Source organism: Rhinolophus ferrumequinum, chromosome 11, assembly GCF_004115265.2.
Source record: "Rhinolophus ferrumequinum isolate MPI-CBG mRhiFer1 chromosome 11, mRhiFer1_v1.p, whole genome shotgun sequence".
Lineage (NCBI taxonomy): Eukaryota > Metazoa > Chordata > Mammalia > Chiroptera > Rhinolophidae > Rhinolophus > Rhinolophus ferrumequinum.
The window spans coordinates 52,176,586-52,201,511 of record NC_046294.1 but is presented as its reverse complement, the minus strand read 5'-3'; the positions used below and the strand labels follow the sequence as shown (position 1 = coordinate 52,201,511).

The following is a 24,926-nucleotide window of genomic DNA, read 5'->3' as shown; positions in this document are numbered from 1 at the left end:
AAATAAAAACTTACATGGGAATGAAAACATGAATTTAGGAGCTATCTCTAGGGAGGAGGAGGGAGAAAGAGGAGTATACGGGTATTTTCTATTTGTTAGGTCTTATTTCTCAAGCTGAGTGATGGGTACAGGGACATTTATATTAATTCTCTAATATGTTTGAATACATCACATTAAAAAAAAAGGAAAAGGAAAGTGGGAAATGTTTTCCAGGCAGAAGAACCAGCTTGAGCAAAAGCCGAGACACGAAACAGCAAGAATACTGATGACTCCTCAACGTGCCCGCACTCTCCCAAACTCCACAGTAATTTTTCCAAATCTTTGCTCGCCGTCTTCTTACCTCACGCCCTTTTGCCCAGCCTCACCTCCAGTGGCTGACCTTTCTAAAAAGATCAGCCCACTCCCCTACTGGATGGGCTCTCATCCCAGTTGCTATCCTACACCTCTCGACGGCTGGTTCATTTCATGAATGCGTGTACTATGTCTCGCCCCAAAAACTGCAGACTCGGGGAGGCTGAGCCGGGTGCAGCCCCAGAGCTCCGCGTCAAAGCGCGCGCCGGCCTCTGCGACTCCGGCCAGCAGGAGGCGCTGCCGGGCAGGCCAGGACCTGAGCTCCGCCCGCACCGCCCCGGCGCTGCTCAGCTCCGCAGCGGAGAACAGAGGGGACCCTGAACCCCGGCCAGCTCGCAGAGGCGCGGAGTGCGCGGAAACACACGAATTTCCAGGCGCTAATTGTCCGCCTGGTTTTGATAGAGAAGGGTTGGCCTGCGGGGGAGAGAATGGGAGAAAAATCCTCTCCTCGTTCCAAGACCCTTCTCCCCAGATAGGCGTCATGCATGTTTGGTAGCTGTTTATTAAAGGGGCTTGACTCAGCGGGGAAAAGCGCGCAGCCGATTTCTTTTTTTCCTGCCACCGCCCTTTCGAATGGATTCTGTGGACTCATACTATTCCTGGATAAAATTCCGGCAGGTCCCCTAGCTTTTCTGAGAGTCTCCTACTTATTGTCAGGTAATTTCAACTCATGAATAGGCATGCCAGTGTTATAGCATAACTCCCCCCCTCCTTCCCCGTCTGGGTCCGGCCATCTCAGGCGGGGACACCTGCTGCCTGGGGAGAGGACTTGAGCAGCCTCTGTCCTCCCTCACCTTGCTCCTCCGGGGTGGAGGAGAGAAGTCCAACTACACCAGAGCCCTCCGAGTGTGGCAGGTTCCAAATGCTGACGCTTTCTTGTCGGGGCACTTTGATGGGCTCCTTGGAGACCCACCACACCATTCAGCTGCAGTACCCCTAAAACACTTTGGGTGCCTTCTCCTTCCGGCTGCTTATGCATGCTGCCGCACCCTTCCAGGCACATTCTGCTGGGGTCCCCGCACACTTAAATGGAAACCCTCTTCCACAGGATCCTTTTCAAGAAGGCCTACATTCTGATTCTTCCTGTGGTGCCTACGCGTGCCCTACAGAACACACACACACACACACACACACACACACACACACACACACACACACACACCTGCACTCACCAGGTCTCACCAGATTCCAGACTCCAGAGCCCCCCCTCCAAAACTCCCCAATTGTTCTTCTAAAGCTCCCCTGGTTTGAAGTGGGGGTTGCGGGGGTTTGAAGTGGGGGGTGCGGGGGTGGGGAAGCTCCTTCTGCTTCCTGGTGGGGTGTGGGTTGGAGGACCCGCAGAGTGGGTGCACTGACAGCTCTCTCCAAAGAGAGACTGTGCAACTCCTCCCAAGTTCCTGGGGAATTTGGGCTTTCTCTGTGGTAGGCAGATGGGTGAGGAGGTAGGTTTTAGCTCTGCCCTCCCTCTCAGGTGGTCCTGCAAAGGTGGTCTAGCCTCTCACTATAGGGTCAGAAGCTCTGGCATTGTTTCTGCCTGTGGAGCCTCAGCTGAAATTCTGAGGTGGCTGAAAAAGTCTTTGTTTACATCTTATTACTTTCCAGCCTTTGTCTGAGAGCAGAGCTTCTAACCTCAACACGGAAGAGACCAGATGATCCACCCAAAACAGAAATCTGACGTCACTCCCCTGCATAAAACTCTCTCCAACTGCTAGCTCTAGTAGGTATGCTGCATTTCAGCAATTGGGGCTTAACATACACTTCCCGAACCTTATGCTTTCTTTCACACCTTTGCTTTTCCTTCTACCAGAAAATTTCTAGCTCTGCTTCCCCATTTGGCCCCAAAGACTCCTCGTGGTCTTTGAAGAGCAGAGTCAGAATGTCACCTCCTCCAGAAAGCCTTCCCAGACACCCTCTTCACTGTGCTTCCACAGGCCTTATCACAAACATTCTGTTGTAATTTCTGTCGTAATTACCTCCATCTGTTCATATCTCCTCACTCGATTCTCAGCAGTTTGAGGGCAAAGTATTTGTTTTGTTGAGTGTTTTAATTTTTAATGTGAAAAACACCAAATAGAAAGTCAAAATCACCCATCAAGCCTACACTTCTTTTTGCTATGACAGGAAGGACAAAGAATCTTCCTTCTCCTGCCTGTCCTGCCAATCCTACCTCCAGTGACAGCCACTTTTAAGAGGGTAGTGTATTTTCCTGGCACACACAATTTTTAAATTCTTATTCTACAGCTTGGTCTTCAATTTTCATATTCACTTAACAGACTATCTTGGGCGTCTTTCTATGTTAGTGCATATGGCTCTTCCTTATTCCTTTTTTAAAATTGTGTATGCATATATATTTTATATAACATAAAATTTGCCATTTTAACCATTTTTAAGTACACAACTTAGTGGTATTAATTACATTCACAGTATTGGGCCACCATCACCACTATCTATTTCCAAAACTTTATTGTTATCCCCAACAGAAACTCTGTACCCATTAAGCCATAACTATCCCTCTACACACACACACACACACACACACACACACACACACACACAACCCCTGTTAACCTCTAATCTACCTTTTGTCTCTATGAAAGCCTCATCCTTTTTATGGCTGAATATTATTCTACAGTAGGAGACATCATCATTTATTTAACCCTTCTCTGCTAATGGACATTCAGGGTGTTCCCAATTTTTTAATAATCCAAATAATGCTGCAACGGCCTCTGCATCACGATTACCTTTAACATGAAGGTTCCTCCATCACCAGACATTTTGTTTAATAAGGATGCGTGGGGTCCAGGAGTCTGGATTTTGAAAACATCCTACCTGATCACTGTGATGTGAGACTACACCTTGGGGACCGTGGCTGTGGGGTCTGGGTCCCCAGCACCCCGCCCTGAGCCTGCCCACAGAGTGCGATTTACTCCCTAGAACAACATCATAAACTCCGGGGCTCTTCCCCGCCTTCTGCTGCCACCATGCCATGTCTGTCCTGGTGAGTGATCAGGCACAGCAGGCTGGCCACTGCGGTGACAGAGCCTCTAAGGGAAGCTCGATAAACTGTGCGACTACCAACCTGGAAGCCCTGAGTCACCCTGGTTTACCAGGCAGCTCCCAATTCTGTCATCTGTTAACTTTGCCCTTTGTGGGAGGCAAACTCAGCACTCATTCAAATCCAGGCCTACCAAGGAAAAGCTGCCTTATCTACCCTGGGGAAATTGTGACTCACACATGCAGAGTGGTGGATGGGTGGAGTAGAGAGCCACCAGGAGACGGAGAAATGAGAAAGAAACAAGGCCCGACTGGTGGGGGTTGAGGGGGTGGAATTAAAAGGTGAAGGAGAAAGAGGAAGAGGAAGAGAAAGCAAAGAGACACACAGATAAAAGAGGCAGAGAAAAAGAAGACCAGAGTTAGAGGGGAGACACAGAAAGGAGAAGCACAGGAGGAAGGAGAAAGCAGAAAGGAAAGAAAGAAAAAACGGGTGGGAATTCAAGAAGAAGGAGAAAACAGGAGAAAGAAAAGAACATGAAGCAGGAAGTAGGGTGAGATTTTTAGGTGGTATTTTGGATCTGTCCAGAAGAGTGCTTGAGCTTCAGATCCCAGGAAGACATGTGGTAGAGGTGGTCTGACTTGGTTCTGAGGCCCTGGGTATAAGCCAGTTCACGGTTTCAGTCCTTGCCTGCAGTCCTGGCAGCCTTGTAGTGGGTGGTCAGACTCCGAACATGGAGCATAAACATCCTCAGGGACAGCTATACCCTGTGTCCCAAGGGGTAGACACAGCCTTCCTCATCACTTGGCAACAAGGAACGGGATCCCCAGAAAGGTGTGTGTTCCTTGCACAATGCCTGAGCTATAAAGGATGCTTGTTACAGTGCTATTTATAGTAAAGGAACAAACAGAAAGAAGAAAAGGAAGAAATGATATGTGGCTTAATACATTTGTGATACAGCCACACAACACAATGTTATGTAGACATTACAAAGAGTGGTACAGAGGAACCCTTAATAATATGGAGAAAATCCTCACGACACTAGAGGGGAAAAAGTACATTCATGTTTAAATTAATATTTCAAATAGCATGGTTTTAATTTTGTTAGTGGATATGTAATGGAGGAGGCTCAACTTCTACCCCGGCTCAAAGTCTTCTCAAACTTCAGTTCAGTTCAACCCAGTGCTAAGAGACAGTTGTTTTTTTAACAATCTCAAGTCCAGACCCTACCCCTTCTCCACTAGCTGCACGCTCTCCTTTTTGGGGAAATTTCCTATTAAAGTCTTACCAGAGGCCCAAGTCCCAATCCCTGCTCCCAGGATAGAAGCCCAAGTGATTGGAATCTTCTACCCACCCTGGTGGAGCCAGAGGCCTGCCTGTGACCAGAAAAGCCGGCTAGTTCTGCAGTGTGACCCTTGTCAGGCTCCTGCCACTGGGCCCCTGAGCTGCTGGTCCCCATCCTCTGTCAACATTGATAGTCTCCTAAGAAATTCCTTTTTTGTTTAAGGAGCTGGCATTGGCCTCTGGGACTTGCCACCAGGAGCCAGGTCTGACACTCTGGCTGTGTTCAGCTGCAGGGAGTTCTGCTATCGCCACCCACTAGGCTCAGGTGTCCTGGAGCTGTGGGAGAAGGTGTCTACATGGGTTAATCAGCTAGGGCATTCGAACTGGGGCTGGGCAACCAGTGAATGAGGAGCTGGATGGGCTACAGTTCAGTCCTGTCCAGGAAGCTGAGGAGGAAGAGCTGGCACAGGTTCTGAGTACAGGCCATGGGAGGTGTTCTTCTCAGAGACAGTGGGTAGCCCCCACACGTGCCGGGGTCAGAGGCTGCCAGCTGCCCTCAAAAAGAGGGTCTGGGGCGAGGAGAGAGGGTGTTCAATCTCCCACTCAGACTGGACCAGAGGTATCTCAGAGATGGAGGGAGGAGCTGCCCCCCAGGAGCAGGTATCTAAGGCCTTTGGAGGTCCCAGGACTTGGGGGCCCACCCATGTTGGTTACTTTGTCCTACCCTGTCTTTGCTGAGCAGGATTCAGTCAGAAACTCTTAGATGAAAAGGGTCTCTGGGTGTGTTTTGGGAATATTGAGGGAGAACATCTGAGAAGACGGTGTCCCACTCCACAGCTGGTCTGGTAGGGGAACCCCAGGGCAGGAGTGGGGAGCAATGATTTTTTTTTGGCAAATGTTTTACTGAAGTATAATATATACAGAGGAATGCGCCCCAAGTAATTTTCACAAGAAGTAAACACAACTGTATAACCATCATGCAGCCCAAGACAAAGAACATTACTCAGCATCCCAGAAGCCCCCCATTTGGGTAGCAGTGATTTTTAAAGAGGGAAGTGGGCAGGTGTCGTGCGGGGCGGCCTGTAGGGTCTCTGGTCCCGTTCCCCGCACAAGAACGCAGGACATGGTGAGGCCAAAAAGGAATACCCACAGAGCCATAAGTAGGGAGTCATATCACTATAGTCTAACTGGCGGCTGGGTTGGGGACACAGGAGACAGGAGCCATTGAATGCGCAATCCACACTCCGCCGTGCTAACTGCAGTCCGCTCCTGCTCGCTCAGCCATCGTCTTCTTGCCAGCCCCAGTTTCTGCCAGCGTAGCCACAGCAGTTATATTAGTGGCCAATGGCTCACTGGTTACAGCTGACGGCCAACTAGCCACAGCTGATGGCCATCCAATCACAGTTGATGGCCGTTTACTACCTGAGGAAGCACCTTTCCACGTGAGGGCGAGAGCCTAGAAACTGCACTCCTGGCTCTGTCCCCACAGTAGGGCCTGAGAGCAAAGGAAGGAGGAAGGAATGGATCCTCCCAGGTTCTAGCCTGGGTTGATGTGTGGTCCTGGAGACCTAGCAGGAGGGCCCAGCTTTATTGGCACCAGCTGGTGGACTGGGCTGCATGCATGGCTCAGGGACACCCCACACACCTAGTGTTCAGGGCCAGCCCTTGGGAACTCAGTGAGCAGGTTATAGCCACAGGCAGCCCTATAAAGCAAGGCAAGGAACAGGGTGTTTGCAGAGGCTCACAGACCAGGTAGGACTAGGCCAAGAGCCTAATGGCAAACAGGGAAGAGGATACTTCCTTGTTGGGCTGGGAGGGTGTGTGCCCGCAAGGGCCTGGGAGTGGCCAGTCCCAGGGGAATGGCTGGCAGCAGACACTATTTGCTCCCTGAAGTTTTTGTTTGCCCAGGAATGATTCACCTGAATTCCACTGATCTGGCCCTCCTCCTCTTCCCTCACTGTGAGCTCCTGTGTGGGGTACATGGGGGCCACGATGGAACAAGCACAGCTGTGACATCAGGGAGACCTGTGTTTGAACTCTGGCTCTAGGCTGTGTGATTTTGGGAAAGTCACATTCCCTCTCTGAGCTTGGTTTCCTCACCAGCACAATGGGACAACAAGGTGTACCTCTTCAGACTGCTGTGAAGAAGAAATGAGATAATCTATGTAAAATGCCTGACATTGGGTGGACACTTAAATAAATGTTTGTTTCTTTCCTTTGCCACTTTTTCATTTAGCAAATACAGTAGTTCCTGTCTGTCTGTGGGGGATACATTCCAAGGAGAAAGCAGAAAGCACCCCAGTGGATGCCTGAAATGGCAAGTAGTACTGAATTCTATACATATATATAATGCTTTTTCCTATATGCACATCCCTTTGTTTAATGTCTTCCATCTTAACTAAGCATGTATCAAACACTGTGGCTATAACTTTTGCTGTTTGAGGTGTGACGGCAAAACTAGCAAGAATTTTTTTTTCCATCTTCTCAGTTTCACAGATAGCAACCTCAGCATATGATTTATTTTTCTTTCCTCATTAACTTGAGAACTTTCATTTTTTCACTTAAAGGGAGAACTTTATGGCTTTTCTTTGGCATATCCAAATTGCCAACATCACTACTTTTGGGCTTGGCGGGCCATTGTTAAACAAAATAAGGGTTGCTTGAACACAAGCACTGTGACATCTCGACAGTCAATAGTCGATCTGATAACTTAGACGCTGGAGACGCTGGACAAAGGGATGATTCCCGTCCCAGGTGGAACGGAGCGGGATGGTGTGAGATTTCATCACACTATTTGGAATGGCACACAATTTAAAACTTACGAATTGTTTATTTCTGAAATTTTCCATTTAATATTTTCAGACCATGGTTGACCATGGGTAACTGAAACCACAGAAAGTGAAACTTTCTGTAGCAGGTAAGGGGGTGCTACTGTTTTCATCTGGGACCTAGTATGTAGAAGGCCCCAGATAAATTGTGCTAGGCAACAGGAAGAGAATGGTGAACAAAACAGAACTGGAGACTGGCTGCCCTCATGGAGCTCAGAATCTAAGGAGTGGGACAAACATTAAGCCAATAAATAAACAAATACATGTGATGAAGGAAAAGAATGATGTGTTATGAAAAAGAATATCAGTGGTGACTTCCTTCAAATGGAATGGTCTCTATTAGGAAGGCCTTCTGGGGAGGGTGATGTGTAAGCTGGGACCTAAATGATGAAAATGAGCTAGGCATTTTGGAAAGCAGTACCATGAGGGGCTCAAAGGACACAGGTTTTAGAGCCAGTGTATATGGGTTTCAAATTCCTGGTTTCACTACTTACTCAGCCATGGGACTTTAGGTGAGTTCCTTTACCAGTCTGGGTCTTAGTTTTATCTTCTGTAAAATGCAGCTAAAAATAACTTCATACATTTGCGAGGATAAAACCCAATTGTGTATATAAAGTGCCCTGCATGGAGTCTGGCACCTGGTGGGTACTCAGTAGAACCAGTTTCCTTCCTGTCCCAGCTCATGAATAATTGTTGAGTGATTGGCACAGAGACAATGCATGCACATGTGCACACACCTGTGTGTGCACAGCACACATACACACTCAAGAACACATATAGGTAGGACACAGCTGGCTCCCCAAGCTGGGTATTTGAGGAGAGGTTAATAAAGGGACTCTATAAATGTATGCAAGGGTTTGGGGACAGCAGCAGGGAATAGTGCAGTCTGTCAGGGCTACTAACAGTGGGAGCCTGAAGGAGGTGAGGAACAGAGCAGCTGTCAGAACCTGAGAGAATAGTTGTGTGGAAAGGGTGACTGAGGGACACAGATGACTTGCAGGGACTGGACAGAGGGGAGCTGAGGAAATAAATACTCTGACCTCAGCTTCCCCTTGCCCTCTGATCTCCTGCTAGGCCTCCCAATGGCCAAATTCAGATGGAAGCCAGAGGGCAAGGGAGCCTGTGGATTTATCCCCCAAGGATTAGCCTCCTGGGGTGGAGAGTGGGGGAGAAGGGTGGAGTAGATCTGGAGGGACAAATGGCAGAGATATAACACAGGATCCATACCCATTGGGCCTCTTTAGAATGTAAGTGACAGATCTATCCAGTGTGAAAGGGCTTAAATCAAAAGGGAATACCTCAGGTCACCTACCTGGAAACTCCAGGGGTAGGGCCTGAGGCACAGTTTGATCAGTGCTCAAATGATAGCCAGGAACCACTTTCTAATCATCTCTCGATTCTATTTTCCTTCATAAGTCGACTTTATTCTCAAGCTACATATAGTGGCAAGACGGTGGCAGTAGAGAGTAAAGGAGGGGGTGGTCCCAGAGGAAAACTGTGGTTCTTTACAAAAAAGAAGGGCGAGTAGAAACTGGGTGGAAATGTTACACATGTCCACTGCAGTTTATGTTTGGGTACTCCTGGTCGATAAACTCCGGTGGCAGGATTGGCACTGCTGAGGCCGGGTGAGCTGGCTCCTCTGCTTGCCTGTAGGGAGACTACAGATGACTCAGCGACCCGCTGCCATCTCTGCACTGAAGGGACTCAATTACCTCGCCCAGTGCCCACGATCAGACAGGTAGCCAAACAGGCCCAGTGAGAAGGGCTTTGTGCAATACCATGCGGTTAATGTCAAGGTCAGGACTTGAACTCAGGTCATTCAATCTGTCCTCCACGTGACTTCTTCTTTTTTTTTCTTTTTAATTTTCAGTTACAGTTGACATACAATATTATATTAATTTCAGATGTATAATATAGTGATTAGACCTTTATATAACGTATGAAGTGATCACCCAAATAAGCACATGACTTCTTTTTTAAAAAAGCAATAAAAAACACCGCTAGGTAGCATTTGGATGAAAAAAAGGAAGGAAGAAGGAAGGAAGGAAGAAAAAAAAGTCACATTGGTAATAAACTAGGACAATATAAAAGAATATACAATGAAAAGTAATTTCATCCCATGGCTGATTCCCAGTCCTCTTCCCAGAGATAATGGGAGCTAAGTCTCCTATGTACCCTTCTGGAAATCATCAATGCGAATGTAAGGGTACCCCTATATTATTATTACTGTCTCGGAGAGTTTTCTGTATTAGCACATAGAGATCTGCCTCATTTTTTTGTAGTGATGTAGAGTATTCTAGAATGTAGAGGTACTCCAATTTATTGAACCAGTCCCCCGCTGATGAACGTTTAAGCTGTTTCTAATCTTTTGCTTCTATGAACAATGCTGCAATGAACATCTTTGTACACACGGTATCTTTGCACACCTGTGCTCTAGAGGCTGCTCCTAAGAGTGGAAATTGCACCTCATAGCTTTAAAGGGCTCGTTCTAACATCACTTCCACTAGAAGGAACCAAGATTGATGATGTTGGAAGGAAGCTTAACCAACGTCAAGCCCAGCTGTCCCCTCCCCATTTTGCAGATGAGGAAACTGAGGACCCAGGTCTGACAGTATGCTAGTAGTAGATTTGGAGTAGAAGAGGATGTGAGAAAAGAGGGCAGAGTCGGGAGGCTAGCAGTGCTGGCTTGGGGCCCTGACCTAGCAGTGCAAGGAATGGTCACTACATCAGGCTCTGGAGCCAGATTGCCTGGGTACGAATCCTGTTTTAGAAAAATTGCCTTTATCCTCTTCCATTTTTTTCACCTGGAAAATGGGGGCGATTTTAATCTTCCTTGTAGAGTTGTAGTGAAAATAAATGAGATAATGCCTGTGAAACAAAGGTTACATTTTATTACCATTCCCCACTCTGGGCATCCTTGGGGTTAAAAGGCCTATGTGCTGATGAACTCGGGGGGTGGGGAGAACACTTGGCATCCAGTCATGGTTTGTGTCTCTGCAGTCAAGGCCAACCTGAGCAAGTTCTAACCACTACCCGGAAGCTCTGGCTGCCTCTTCCCTCCAGAGAGGAGCTTGCTGGGTCTGGGGCAGTGCAGGGGCAGTGCTTCAAATGAAAGCCCATCCAGGCCTCCTCCCTATAAGGTCTCCAGGGATGGGCACCTGTGCCTGCCCCACTTGGCACTGACTGTACACTGCTTTCTAGGTTCCTCCCGGAAACTCCATAGGGGAATTACAATTCCCACATTTGAGGTGAAGAATATGAGGCTCCCAGAGTTCAAGGGACTTGCTTCTAAATAAAAAATTCCTGAGGTGGAGTGGGGGACTTCTCTGGGGGAAAGGGGCACACAGTGATTGATTACGAAGTTGATTCACTGAGGCACTTGTGTTCTTTGGCGTTTATAATGTGGCCTTTTCACCCAGAGGTTGCCTCAGCCAAAGATGATGAAAAGGAGACATCCCTCTTTGCTCTCTTGTCACAGACCTTCTTCTTTCAGTTCCTCCTCTAACTCAGCCCCGTCCTTCTACCTCAGGACCCTATGCACCTGTCGTGCAGGGTGGCATGCGGGGTCTCTAGTCCCGCTCCCCACATAAGAACGCAGGACATGGTGAGGCCAAAAAGGAACATCCACGGAGCTATAGTTAGGGGAGTCATACCACTATATTCTCGCTGGCGGCTGGGTTGGAGACACAGGAACCAGGAGCCATACTGTCCGCAACCCGCCGACCGCTCCTCTGCCAACCAACCCCACTTGCTAGCTGCAATCCACCGTGCTAGCCACAATCCACTCTTACTAGCTCAGCCACCTTCTGCTTGCTAGCCCCCATTCTTTGTTAGCGTAGCCACAGCAGTTATATTAGTGGCCAATGGCTCACTGGTTACAGCTGACGGCCAACTAGCCACAGCTGATGGCCATCCAATCACAGTTGATGGCCATTTACTACCCGAGCCAGCACCTTTCCACGTGAGGCCGAGAGCCTGGAAACTGCACCCCTGGCTCTGTCCCCACAGTACCCCTCTCTACTCCACCCTCCTCCTCATCCTTCATAGCTCAACCCTGGGAAGGCTTCCTTGCCCTTGTTCCCCACTGATGAGCCTACCACTATCTGTATGTTCTCACAGGTCCTTGCTCTTTCCTCTCCGAGCACAGATCATGGTGTGTAACCAGATATTTATTTGTGTGGCTATTCAATTCGTCTGTGGACCCGCTGACTGGGAGCTCCATGAGGTCAGCTCTTGTCCCCCAGTTCACTACTTGTTTTCCACTGCCTGGCACCATGATCAACACACAGGAGGCCCTCAGATATCTGTGTCTAAAGGGGAATAGCAATACCTGCTACCAGTGTCGTTCTGAAGATTAAATGGAACAAAGCTCTCCAAAGTGCAGGCCCAAATGTCAGGCCAGTCTGTGCCAGCCCTGGATCATTCTCTAAAGACCTGGATATTTCTCAAGTGGGTGTGGAGCAGAGGGAAGGGATGGCAGGGGGTCTCCCTTGCTGTGGGACTCACAAAGGGAGCCTTGTGTGGGAGTGGTGGCAGGATGCCTTGTGGGACAGCTGGGCCCAGGGCTGCCAGGCCTGGGCTGGGCTTGGCTGGGCACTCAGCCACAGGCAGCCCTCTGAGGGTCCTTTTATCTGAGTCCCAGCTGCCACTTGGCTGGCTGGCCCAAAGCCCAGCTGCCTGGAGAGGAGAGGGGCTGGCGGCTTTGTCTCAGGAAGAAAAACAAAGAATGGGGTGAGTAGGAGGAGGGCCGAGGGAAGCAGTGCTCACTCTTGGAGTCAGGCCAAAGGGAAACAAGATCCCGTCATAGGCAACACCAAGGAGCTGTTTGAATTCTTTTGTTGCCATAGCATCAAGCAAGACAGGATTGCAGAGACCATCTCAGAAAACATCCGAACCCCCACCATATTTTAGGTGGAAAACAGAGGCCCGGAGAAGGGCAGGGACTTGCCCAAGGTGACACTCAAATGGCAGAGCCTGAACTAGAATCCTGGTCTCGTTTCCTGGTGCTGAAGGAATCTGAAAGAGCCACTTCATCTCTGGGCACCTCGGGGTCCTCCTACATAAAGTGGAGGTGATAATTCCTATTTTGAATGGTGAGGGTCAAATGTCCTGATGGATGTAAAAAGAAGAGGAGGACCATTTGAGTTGGGCCTTGAAAGCTGCGTATGTAGGAGTTTTCCAGAGACAATGAGATGGTTGGGAAAGGTATTCTGAGCTGAAGGACAGCATAAACAAAGGCAGGACAGCATGCGAGTGCAGGTTCTATGTCAGGGCAGCTGGGGGTGGGGAGAAATAGGAAATGGGGCTAAACGCCCAGGCTGCTTGGTACTGTCCACTGTCCCTGCTTTCTGGGGTGATGGCCCTTCAGAACGCGGCCTCCCTGGAATCAATCTGACCTGTGCAGCTGATCAGCCCACTGTGGGGAGTCAGCCACGCAAGGAGAAGTGGGAACAAAGGCTACAGGGAGTCTGTGGGAGGCTCCCCAACCCAGGCACAGCAGGCAGGGAAGCCTGCCTTGAGGAGATCACAACTGCCTTCCAATCACTCCGTCTCATTTGCAGAGTTACAATGTTCAAGGTACATACTTTGTCCAGTGTCTTAGTCCCTTTGAGCTGCCATAACAAAAATACTATAAACTGGGTGGCTGCTAAACAGCAAACATTTCTTTTTCACAACTCTGAGGTTGGAAGTCTAAGATCATGGTGCTGGTGTTACCGATTTGATGTCTGGTGAGAGCCCACTTCCTGCTTCATAGACGGCCATCTTCTTGCTGTGGCATCCTGTGGTGAGATGGAGGAGCTAGGGAGCTCTCTGGGGTGTCTTTCATAAGAGCATTCATCCCAGTCAGGAGGGCTCCATCCTCGTGACCTCCCAAAGGCCCCACCTCCTAATATGATCACACCGGGCATTAGGTTTCAACATAGGAATTTTGGAGGGACACAAACAAATCAACCATAGCACCCAGGCACAAAACAATTCTTCATAGTCACAGACAGAGAACTTTGAAGTGAGAAACACATGGAGTCCAAGCTTGGCTCTGCCACTTACCAGCTGTTGTAGCCTTTTAGCCATTCCCGTAACTTCTTTGAGCTTCGTTTCCCTTATCTGTAGAGTAAGTCTAACTACTTGGAAGGATTGGTACAAGTATCTGTGTTCAATGCAGGTGCTCAGCACATGATCATTTTGCTTCCATTTCCCTCCTTCACTTGGCACAGCTGACCCCAGTGTTGGGAAGAATCCCCTGCAGGCTCTCAACAAACCTCTCCCTCCTTGAAGACCCAGCTTACATGCCACTTCTTCCATGAAGACTTCCCAGGTCCCCCAAATTAAAAACCTGACTTTCTCCTGGAATGCCTTCTGTTGCCTTATGGTGTTGCTTTTTAGTTTCCTCTTTTATACTTGTTCATGTTCACTAAAACTAGTGACATAATATAAAAATATATTAGGAAAAAAATCAGTAGTCTCCCCTCTCCATTTCTACCCCCTCACTACTGAATAACCAATGGTAACACGCAGTATGTATCATTCTACACATTCCTTTCTGATAATATGCTAACATAAATAGATGTAAATTTATATATGAAGTTTGTTGTGCTTGTGTTTTTACACAAATGTATTCCCACTGTATACACACTGCTCTGATATTTATTTTTAATCACTTAATAAATCGTGGATGCATGAATAGATATAGGATCTACCTCATTCTTTTGAATAGGTGCATAGTAGTCCAAGGCATGGACAAATCATGGTTTAGTCAACCATACCTCGATGTTTCTAATTGTTGCCACCACAAACAAAACAGTGATAAACATATTTGCTCATGTATACTTTCAGAATAGTGCTTTTATTTCTATTGGATAAATTCTCAAAAGTGGAAATATTGGGTCAAATGGTAATTTGCATTTTTTTATTTTGCTAAATACTTCCATATTACTTTCTCAGAAAAATCACAGAGGTTCACATTCCACTCAGCTAAGTTTGAGGAGCTGTTTACCTGCATCCTTACCACCCCTAGCATATTGTTATTATTCTCACTATTTGCCAAAATAATGGATGAAAAATAGTGCAATATTTCTCCTTTGATTGCATGTCCTCAACCCTACTAAGTTTAAGTAATTTTTCTTTTCTAGAAGTTCTATTTGGCTTTTTTTCAAATCTGCCTCCTCATTTTTGATCATATCTTCTTCACTCATGTTTTAAATACACCCTTGTATTTAAGCACATTAAACACTTATATACTATTCTATTCTATATCCAGTAATCTCTGAGGTGCTTATAGATCCATTGACTCTTGCTCATGGTACTGTGTTTCTTTTTGTGGTTTGTGACTTTAGACTATGAGCTTGCATTTATTGGACTGTTATCTGTGTGGACTCTTTGAGGCTTGGTTTGATTGTGCACTCCCTCCAGGAAGGGTTTTCATTTTCTTTGTCAGTCATCTGGGGGCACTACCAACTCTGGTCCATTTTAAATTAAATTTCTGATTGTTGTTGCTGTTGTTGATGAAAAAAGTGAATATTTGGCCTCCAGATCTATTTGATTTCTAGTATATAGCCAAACATTTTCAGGGGAGACTTTCCTCCACCCAGAACCAAGGAACGAGACAGGTAAGCTTCCACAGCATTCACCTTTGTTTGATGCATTAAAAAAAAAAAAATTATCCTTTTATAGTCTCTGATCTGACATCCTATCCTGTCCAGAATGGTCCAGACTTTGTCTCCTACTCTCTCCCCTTAAAATAAAAGTTCTAGGACACTCAGCGGTGGAGGTAACCCCAGGGAAGTGGGTAGAGTCAGTGCTCAATAATGCAGAGCACCTCATAGCATTTCCTTGACTTCCCCGTCAGCTCATACATAGAGATACACACATTCAATGTTTTGAGATGTTTCGTAGCAAGAGGATATCTCACCTTCCATATTGTTGGAAACAAAAGCCTAACATATTTTCATACATTCATTTACTTTTCATTAAAGTTAATTGTGCCCATATCTTTAGGACAGAGACGTGTCTCAGGTACCTGTGTCCCCAGCACCCAACCCCTAGCCAAGGGCGATTGTCAGTAACTCTTGATTGAATAAATGAAGTGACAACCCATGTGGGGAGGAGGGGGAAGAAGAGATTGGAAAGGTACCTTTGGCTGAATGGGGTGATTCTGGATGGGTGATGCCATAGAGTCTGAAGGAATGGGCACTGATATTCACGGAGCCCCACTCTAAGAAAGCCTTGTAAATGCATCATTCTAGTGTCTCCCAAATTTCCAAGATGACAAGATACTTGTTAAATATACAGGTTTCCAGGCCCTTCCTTGGTAATTTGGTTTCAGTACTCTGGAGGTGGGGTTCCAGAATGGTGTCTAACAAGCACGTGGAGTCTTAGCATCAGGGAAGTTTGGGAAACGTGATAGATTATTTCACTTAATTTAATTCTCACAACAACCCAGCAAACTCAGTACTCCCATGTATTTTTCAAAAGATGCAACTAGAGCTCAGAGAGGGGAAGTAACGGATGGTCACATAGCTGGTAAATGGCAGGTTCCCAGGTCCCATTCCCAGTTATCTCTCTCCAAAGCTTTATCTTTCTTCACCAGATACTGGTTGGTTATTATTGTTATTATTTTTTCCAAGTTTTTTCACCATTAGTTTATTAGTTTATAACCAAAAGTCATTTTTTCTTTCTTTTTTTGTGGTAAAAAATACATAACATTAAATTTACATCTTAACCATTCTTTTTTTTTATCTTAACCATTCTTAAGTGTACAGTTCAGTAGTGTTAAATGTATTCACATTGCTATGTAACAGATCTCCAGAACTTTTTCATCTTACAAAACTGAAACTCTATACCCATTTAAAAATTTCCCTTTCTTCCCTCCCCCCAGCCCCTGATAACCACCATTCTACCTTCTATTCATTTGATTACTTTAGATATCTCATATAAGTGGAATCATACAGTATGTCTTTTTGTTACTGGCTTATTTTAACATAATGTCTTCAAGGTTCATTCATGCTGTAGCATGGAACAGGATTCCCAACTTTTTAAGGCTGAATAACATTCCATTATACATATACACCACATTTTGTTTATCCATTCATACACTGATGGACATTTGGGTTTCTTCCATCTCTTGGCTATTGTGAATAATGCTGCTATGAAAATGGGTATGCCAATATGTCTTTGAGATCCTGCCTTTCATTCTTTTGGTTATATACCCAGAAGTGGAATTGCTGGATTATATGATAGTTCTATTTTTAATTTTTTGAGGAAACTCCATACTGTTTTCCACAGCAATTGTATTGTTACTGAGTCAAAATTTTTAGGCTTTTCTTAGGAACTGTTTTAGATTACAGAGAAATTGAGAAGATAGTACAGAGAATTCCTGTATATCCTACCCTCAGTTTCCCCTATTAAGCTATCACATTAGTACGGTATATTTGTTACAATTAATGAATCATTATTAACTGAAGTCAACAGCTTATTCACATTTTCTTAGTTTTTATCTAATGTCTATTTTCTTTTCCAGGATACCAACTTACATTATGTTTAGTTGTTAGCATGTCTCCTTAGGCTTCTCTTGGCTATGACAGTTTCTCAGATTTTCCTTGTTGATGATGACCTTCACAGTTTTGAGAATTACTGGTCAGGTATATTGTAGGATGTCCTTCTATTGGAATATGTTTGATGTTTTTCTCGTGATTAGACTGGTGTTACGGGTTTTTAGAAGAAAGATCAAAGAAGTAAAGTGCCAGGCGTCCGGATTGTTCAGTTGGTTGGAGCACGAGCTCTGAACAACAGGGTTGCCGGTTCAATTCCTACGTGGGCTGGTGAGCTGTGCCCCCTGCAACTAAAGATTGAAAGTGGCCACTGGACTTGGAGCTGAGCTGCACCCTCCACAACTAGATTGAAGGAAAACTACTTGGAGCTGATGGGCTCTGGAGAAACACACTGTTTCCCAATATTCCCCAATAAAATTTATTTTTTAAAAAATTAAATACTACCAGTCATGATTTATGACTTGATATTGACTTTGACATCTGGCTGAAGTAGTGTTTGTCAGCTTCCTCCATTGTAAAGTTATTCTTCTTTTGCTGCCTTTTCATACTGTCCTCTTTGGAAGAAAGTCATTATGCACAGCCCATACTTTAAGAGTAGGGAGTTATGCTTCCCCTCTTTTAGGGTTATATGTTGTTGATATAGATTTTTTTTAAAAGTCAGTTATTTTATCAGCAAAAAAAAAAAAAATGGGTTTATTTGGGATCAGCAAAGAACGGCAATGTAGGACAGGCAAGTTATGGCAAAACCATAGGCACGTTGAAAAAACAAAGGAGAAGACCTTTCCCTTGCAGAGCAAAGGGAGAATTGGGAGGGGATGTTCCAAAAAGAGAGTCTATTGGAGGAAACTGGGAGTTGTAAGTATAGTGGCTTTTCACTGGCTGAGGTGTTGCCATGCAAGGAGAAAAATCTTCCTTTCACCCACTATGGTAATAAAGTAGAAAATCTTCCTGTTGGAAATCCAAGGTATCCTTTCTCCCTGTTTGGAGGTAAATGATCATGGGTAGTAAAGCCTGGGCCGGCCTGTGGCTCAGGCGGTTGGAGCTCCATGCTCCTAACTCTGAAGGCTGCCGGTTCGATTCCCACATGGGCCAGTGGGCTCTCAACCACAAGGTTGCTGGTTCAACTCCAGTCCTGCAAGGGATGGTGGGCTCCGCCCCCTGCAATTAGAAAATGGCAACTGGACCTGGAGCTGAGTCTGCGCCCTCCACAACTAAGACTGAAAGGACAACAACTTGACTTGGAAAAAAGTCCTGGAAGTACACTCTATTCCCCAATAAAGTCCTGTTCCCCTTCCCCAATAAAATCTTTAAAAATAATAAATAAATGAGTAGTAAAGCCTGAGAACTCCCAGTACAGGCCCTTCCGACTTCAATTTTAGTTGAGGTTTCCTTTAGTAATTTTCACAGTTTTAACAAGCAAAATAACCACACAAGAGATATCTTAGTTCTTTTCATCAAGGGTCACACTGCACGTTTAGCAGCTGATCTGAGGTGGGTAAATAGCCCACACTGGCCACCCCAACTTCTGGAGCCCCACTTTTCTCATCTGTAAAACAGATGTTGGTGATCTTCACTCCCTAGGACTGTGGTGAATAGAGTCTCCTGCTTTCAATGTCAGTTCCTTCTGCCTCCCCCATCTGGCTGTCGGGGTCACCCGGGTGAGAATGAGGAAGAGGCTAGACTAGGGTCTCCCCCGAAGCCAGGCGCCAGGCGCAGCCCACGCCACTCCTAGGTTCTACCCACACCCTGAGACCAGCTTCCCCCACCCCAGGGCGGGGAGCAGGTGTACTTCCGCCACCCGCAAGTATCCCGCGGGCCGGGCGGGGTGCAGAAGGCGGGGTGCGGAGCGGCGGCTGGGCTGCGCAGTGCCAGCTGCCTGCAAGGCCAGGATGATGAACCTGCCCTCGAGGCCTGTCCCTCTGCAGCAGGCGGCCCCCGCGGGCCCGCCGACGGTGAGTGCACAGCCCGGATCCGGCGGGAGCCTGTCCTGCCGCCTCTCCCTTCTTTCACTCTGTCCGTCCCTCCCTTCGGGTCTGAATCCCCGTCAGTCGCCCCCGTCCCCGCTCCCGCTTCTGGTGCGCCTTCTCCCTCCCGCCTTCTTTTTTCCCTCCCGGCTGTTCCTTCCGCGCCACGGTCTCAGTTCCCATTCAGGCTCTGTCCAGCCTCTCGTCTTTGCCCTCTTTCTTGGTCGGCTGCCTTAGTTTCTCTCCTTCTTTTCTTGGTCTTTGTTTTAGCTGCTCTGTGTGTGTCTTCTCTGTTCCCTGGTTTGTCCTAGGTGACCTCTCTTCCGCTGTCTCTCTCCCTTCCCTGCTCCCATCCCTCCTGCCCGGGGTAGACGCAGACCCAACCAAAGGCTGCCAGTGTATCCTTCCCTCACCCCTCAAACCCCCACCCTCTCCAGCCTGCCCAGCCCTCTGGCTGGGTCCTGAGTCAGCCTGCTGGCTTGCCCCCTCCCAGGGCTTGGGTGAGGGAAGTTTGGGGGAGGATCAGGAAAAGGCCCAGTGTGCTCTAGGAGTACAGCATTCTGATCTGTCTTGGGCTAGGTGCCATCGGGAAGACTTGTAGAAAGGGAAAGCAGATCCAGCAGTGGGGAGACCGTGGTTCTTTCCCATAGGGCGATGATAACGTCATTGTTTTGACTATTGTCAAAGTCACCTGTTCAGTGGCAGGGCTGCCTAGGTGCTCAATAAATGTCCGAATGAATTACCCAGCAAGAGAGGGAACCAGCAGGGTGCATGACGCCAGGTAGGGCAAGATTGACCTTTGTCAGAATACCAGGTGCTTCTGTAAATCGGTGCTGCCAAGTAAGCTCCATTCAATTCAATAGACATTTACTGAGCATCACCAGTACCTACTGCTGGGCCCTGCAGTAGGTACTGGTGACATAAAGATGAATCAGGGATAGTCCTTCCTTAGGCACCGCACAGCCTAAAGGGGGATCCAGATGTAAAGGGAATTACAAGATAGGTAACTACCGTGACAGTGGAAGTACAAGGCCCTCTGGGATCACAAAGAGACAACCCATCTAGAAAGATTCCTGGAGGAATTAGGTAGAAGGATGAGTGGGCTAAGTGAAGCAAGCCTGGGCTGCAAGTGGCCCCAGCCTGCTGTGGATGGGTGGGGGTGGGGGAGCAGCAACCTATTCCGGTAGTTGATTGCCAGGGTTGCAAAGGGCCTGTAAATCTTGTTAAGGAGTCTAGAGTTTATCTGGAAGGGAATACAGGGTCATTGAAGTGTTTAATGCAGGGGGTGACAGATCATCAGATTTGCACTTCAGAAAAACTACTCTGGTTTCAGAGTATAGATTGGATTGGAGGAGGGTACTTGGGGGGAGCAAGGTGTCATGGAACTACAGGAATCAGGCATTTAGGACTTGGTGACTGATTTTGTGTGTGTGTCTGGGGGGTGTTCAGCATGGAAGCAGAATGTAAGATCATAGCCCAGCCTGGGATTCTGGCTCAGAAAACTGAGATAGGAAACAATGGAAAAGGTCAGGGTTGTGGGGTAGGAGGAGATCTTGAGGGACATAGGAATGGAGATGTCCCTCCGTTGACTTCACTAAGGGTGACCTAAGGAAATGTATGAATGTTTGGCAGGGGGTTTGCAGATGTATAGGGATCCTTTAGACTAGAACTGGGTGAGAGCTGAGCATGTCTGATTCATCCCTGTGTCCTCATGGCCAGCACTGGCCTGGCACCCAGCAGGGGCTCCTAAAGACCATGTGTCCCCAGCCCATGTATACAGGGCCTGAGACGGGCTTTCCCACCAAGGAATGCTTCAGCAGCGTGACTGGTAGAAAAGGTGAGGAAGAGATGCCACAAGGAAGAAAGAGCAGGTGATCTGGACGAGGGGTGGAAAAGAACTCTTTATTTGCTAGAAACACATGCTGTAGTACTTATGGATGAGGTAGGAAATCTGGGATTTCCAAAGAGATTGGGAGTTTTGGGGAAAAAGGATGGAAAGAGAGACAGAATGAAGAAGCTTGGAAACAGAACAGAGGTCTTATTTGATAAACAAGGAAATGGGGCTGAGAATGTTAGGGCAGGAAGCTATTTTGTGAAGCATCTGGCAACGAGCTTCAGAAACAGCATTGAAGTGACTGGATTCGTTAGACTTTCAGAGCTGGAGGGACTTAGAGTTCTCTTCATCTATTTTGCCTCCCTATTTTATAGATGACTAAGCTTAGGCCCAGAGAAGGAAGTGAGCTGTCCTAGGCACATAGCTAATTATTGGCAACAGTGGGACTGGATGCCGGAGTGGTGGGGATAGGGCACTCATGCTGTACTGGAGTCAGACCGACATGGGTTTGGTCCCAGCTCAGACTTCAGCACTTACTAGCTGTGTGTGACCCTTTTTCCTGACCTTCCCTCGCTTGTAATGTGGGGGCATTGAGAGCACCTCTGAGCTTACAGCAGTACATGAGTGATGAGAGCACATGGATTCATTCAAGGGTCAACATCTGCAAATTTGCATTTAACTCTCAGCTGTACAGAGGGACCTTAGTGTTACCCGAAGCGCCTTCCCAAGGGCACTTGAGGTTTATGGGAGAAAGAGGGAGTCACAGATTCTGGGCTTATTTTTCTCGTGGTGTATTGTATGGCTGCTGTCAGAGAGCATCCTCTCCTTTCCCTTCTCCCCTCCAGCCTGCAGAACTGTCCCCTGGTAGGAGCTGTTGCCATGGCAACTCAGTTCTCCCCAGGAGTTTGGCTGTCTTTGGTTCTCTTAATCCCAGTACTTTAATCTTAGAGGTAGAGATCACAGACAAGTTGAAAATGAGGTCACCCCTAAATGAGATGGAAGGACATTTTGGAGCCCTGGCCCTGGCCCTGCAGTGCCTTGTGGTAGAGTTCTCAGGTCACTGATTTCTTACAAATCCAGCCTTCCCTCTCACACTACACAGATCTTTTCTGCAGCAGCAGCAGCCATCACATTCCCTAGGAAACCTTCCCTGATAATCTCCAACACACATCCACAAAAAGCCGACACCTTCTACCGTTGAGTCTTCCTTCTCAGCTTATACATTTAAGCCATCTGTTTCCTTTTCTCCCCTGTGAGCTCCTTGAGGGTAAGGACTGTTGTATTCATCTACTTAGGAGGCTTGAATGGAATAGATTCTCCCTACATTTTGTTGAATGAATGAGTAACTAAGGGAATGAAGAGTGGATATCTTTGAAGGCTGAATACTAATTTATACAATGACTAAAAACACAAGCTTCAGGGTAAATTGGGACCTGAATTCAAATTCTGACATCATCACTTAATAGCTGATTGATCCTAGGCAATTTATTTCACCTACTTAAGACTCAGTTGCTTGATCTGTAACATGGAGACTTAATGCATTCTTCATAGGATAGCTATGAGAATTGAGTTAGAGACTACATGCAAAGGGCTTTGCATAGTCACTAGACTGTGAGAGAGGGACTGTGTCCTGCTTGTTCCTCATTGTGTCCCCGGTACCTGGCACAAAGCAGGCACATGCATAGTATTGAACGAGTGAGTGAATTTTAAATAATGTAAGTCGTTCAGGAAGCTGGTTTGTCAGGACACAACGGGTATATCACCTCACGTGTAATAATTGCTATACTGTCTTCTGGTATTTTTGCTAGGCCTGTGTGACAGCACTAAGTATGCCTCAAATGCAGCCTGTTTCCACGTTCCTCTCCACATGGGGCTGTGGGCATCTCCAGGCAGGCACCACGTGGGTCTCACTCACATCCATAGTGCTCAGCCCAAGGTTGTGCATAGAGAAGAGGCCTCTAAAAATTCTGTTGAACCGCTTACCCTAACTCAATATTTATACCACCCTTTACAGTTTAGGAGGCAGTTTTACCTCCACTGTACCTGCTGTGACTGGCCTTTTCACCACCAAGGATATTCCTGTTATTTAATCTCCATAAGCCTGTATTTTGACAAAACATCCATCAAACAAATTCCACTTGTTCATCAAAGTCATGCCAACTGCTCATCAGAACTTCTGATCTATAGGATATAAGAATTTTTATCCCCAACTCTCAGCAGAGGAAGTGGCCACAAGGAACTACTCCGAAAACGCTTCCTGAATGAATGCATGTGTGATTTCTTTAGCCTTTGAGAAAGGGTGAAAATGGTTTGCCCCTCCTCCTTTTTTACTCTATCTTAGATCTGAGCACCCACGTTGGGAACGCCTGACTTCACAACAGCTTCATATCCCCATTTTATAAACAAGGAGACTGAGGTGAAAGGAGGGAAAAACCTTGCCAACGGCCACAGGCTTTAGAAGTATTGTCACTGGGACTTCCTTCCGCAGCAACCTACTAATACGCTGTGACCTAAATGAGAAAGTTAAAATGCTTGAATACGTATTCTTGTATCAAATTGAAATATTTTTCTTCCTTAAAATGCCCATTCCCTGGAGCTATGTACATCGTACCCTTTCGGTACGATGAGCCTTTCCATAGCTGAAGCCACTCATCGCTCTCCTACGTTCTGAGCGGGGTTATTTGAATGAAAGTAAGTCATGAGCTCCCTGGAGGTAGAGCTATTGGTTCACTGCTTCTTGTGCCTCCAGGTGTCTTCCGTCGTGGAGCTGAACGTGGGAGGCGAGTTCTATACGACCACCCTAGGCACCCTGAGAAAACTGCCGGGCTCAAAGCTGGCAGAAATGTTCTCCCTCTCAGCCAAGATCTTCACGGATGCCAAAGGCCGCTTCTTCATTGATCGCCCCGGCACTTATTTCGGACCCATCCTGGACTACCTGCGCTGCGGCCAGCTGCCCACGCAGCACATCCCCGAGGTGTACCGTGAGGCTCAGTTCTACGCAATCAAACCTTTGGTCAAGCTCCTGGAGGACACGCCGCAGATCTTCGGTGAGCAGGTGGCTCGGAAGCAGTTCTTGCTGCGGGTGCCCGGGTACAGCGAGAACCTGGAGCTCATGGTGCGCCTGGCGCGCGCGGAGGCCTTGGCGGCGCGCTGCTCCAGCGTCCTCGTGTGCGCCGTGCGCACGGAACAGGATGCCGCGCACTGTGCGGAATCCCTGCGCGTCCTGGAGGCGGAGAAGAGGTTGGTCGTCAAATTCGGGCCTTGGAAGGCGGCCCCGGTCATCAGGGACCTCCTGGACTCCGTGCGGATGGACATTGAGGCCCAAGGGTACCAGGTAGCCTATGACTACTGCTCCAAGAAGACATTCCTGCCTAGGCTAGTGGCCTGTGAATACTTCTATACGTTCCTCTTCACATGGTGGTGATCCTCAGGGACAGGGTTTACTCTGGTGGGGCTTATGAAATTAAAGTTGCCTTCAAAAGCCATCTTCCTTTAATTTCAAAAACAAACATCAAACAACTTCCAAGGTGGTCTGTGAAGCTTGCCCCCAAATATTTGTCTCCCCCTTGAGGACTTTCCACTCATTGCAACTGACTCCGTTGTACTTGCCTAGTGAGGTGTTACTGCTCCCTCTTTAAAGCCTCACGTATTAATACCTGTCAGACCCCTCCCTTGAAGTCCAGTGGCAAGGCTGAGATGAATTGGAATGCTCCAAAAATGCTTTGGTTGGAGATACGGGATGTCAACAGGAAATTAACAGGATACCATGAATCTAGAAAGCCTCATCTAAAAAACGTAGTCTACCCAGCCTCAGCTTGTGGGCCAATCCATTAGCCCTGGTATGTGCCTTAGGAGGAAGACGCCAAGGTAGCACCTGTAGTAGATGACGCTCAGATCTCCTTTCCCAGATGCCCTAAGTGTTGGCTGTCCTCTGCTCTAGAGCAGTGGTTTGCAAAATATGGTCCCTGGACAAGCAGCATCAGCAACACCTGGAAACTTGTTAGAAATACAGATTCTCTGACCCTCCGCCCCCGCCCCCATCTACTGAATCAGAAACCCTGGGGGTTGGCCCGGCAGTCAGTTTTAACAAGCTCTCCAGGTGATTATGATACACTCTAATCTTGA

At 47.2% G+C, this 24,926-nt stretch overlaps 1 protein-coding gene across 1 annotated transcript; it reads left to right on the top strand.

Annotated features, from left to right (window-relative positions):
- Positions 1-18,699: 18,699 nt before the first annotated feature.
- KCTD14 (potassium channel tetramerization domain containing 14) lies at positions 18,700-24,726 on the top strand. The gene is made up of 2 exons (XM_033119024.1): positions 18,700-18,955; positions 23,551-24,726. The coding sequence occupies exons 1-2, from the start codon at positions 18,893-18,895 to the stop codon at positions 24,223-24,225; spliced, it is 738 nt and encodes a 245-aa protein (XP_032974915.1). The 5' UTR covers positions 18,700-18,892; the 3' UTR covers positions 24,226-24,726.
- Positions 24,727-24,926: the final 200 nt, after the last annotated feature.

Coding starts and splice junctions, on each gene's coding strand:
- KCTD14 (XM_033119024.1), top strand. CDS start 18,893: ATGATGAACCTGCCCTCGAGGCCTGTCCCTCTGCAGCAGGCGGCCCCC. Junction 18,956..23,550: donor CCCCCGCGGGCCCGCCGACG/GTGAGTGCACAG, acceptor TTGTGCCTCCAG/GTGTCTTCCGTCGTGGAGCT.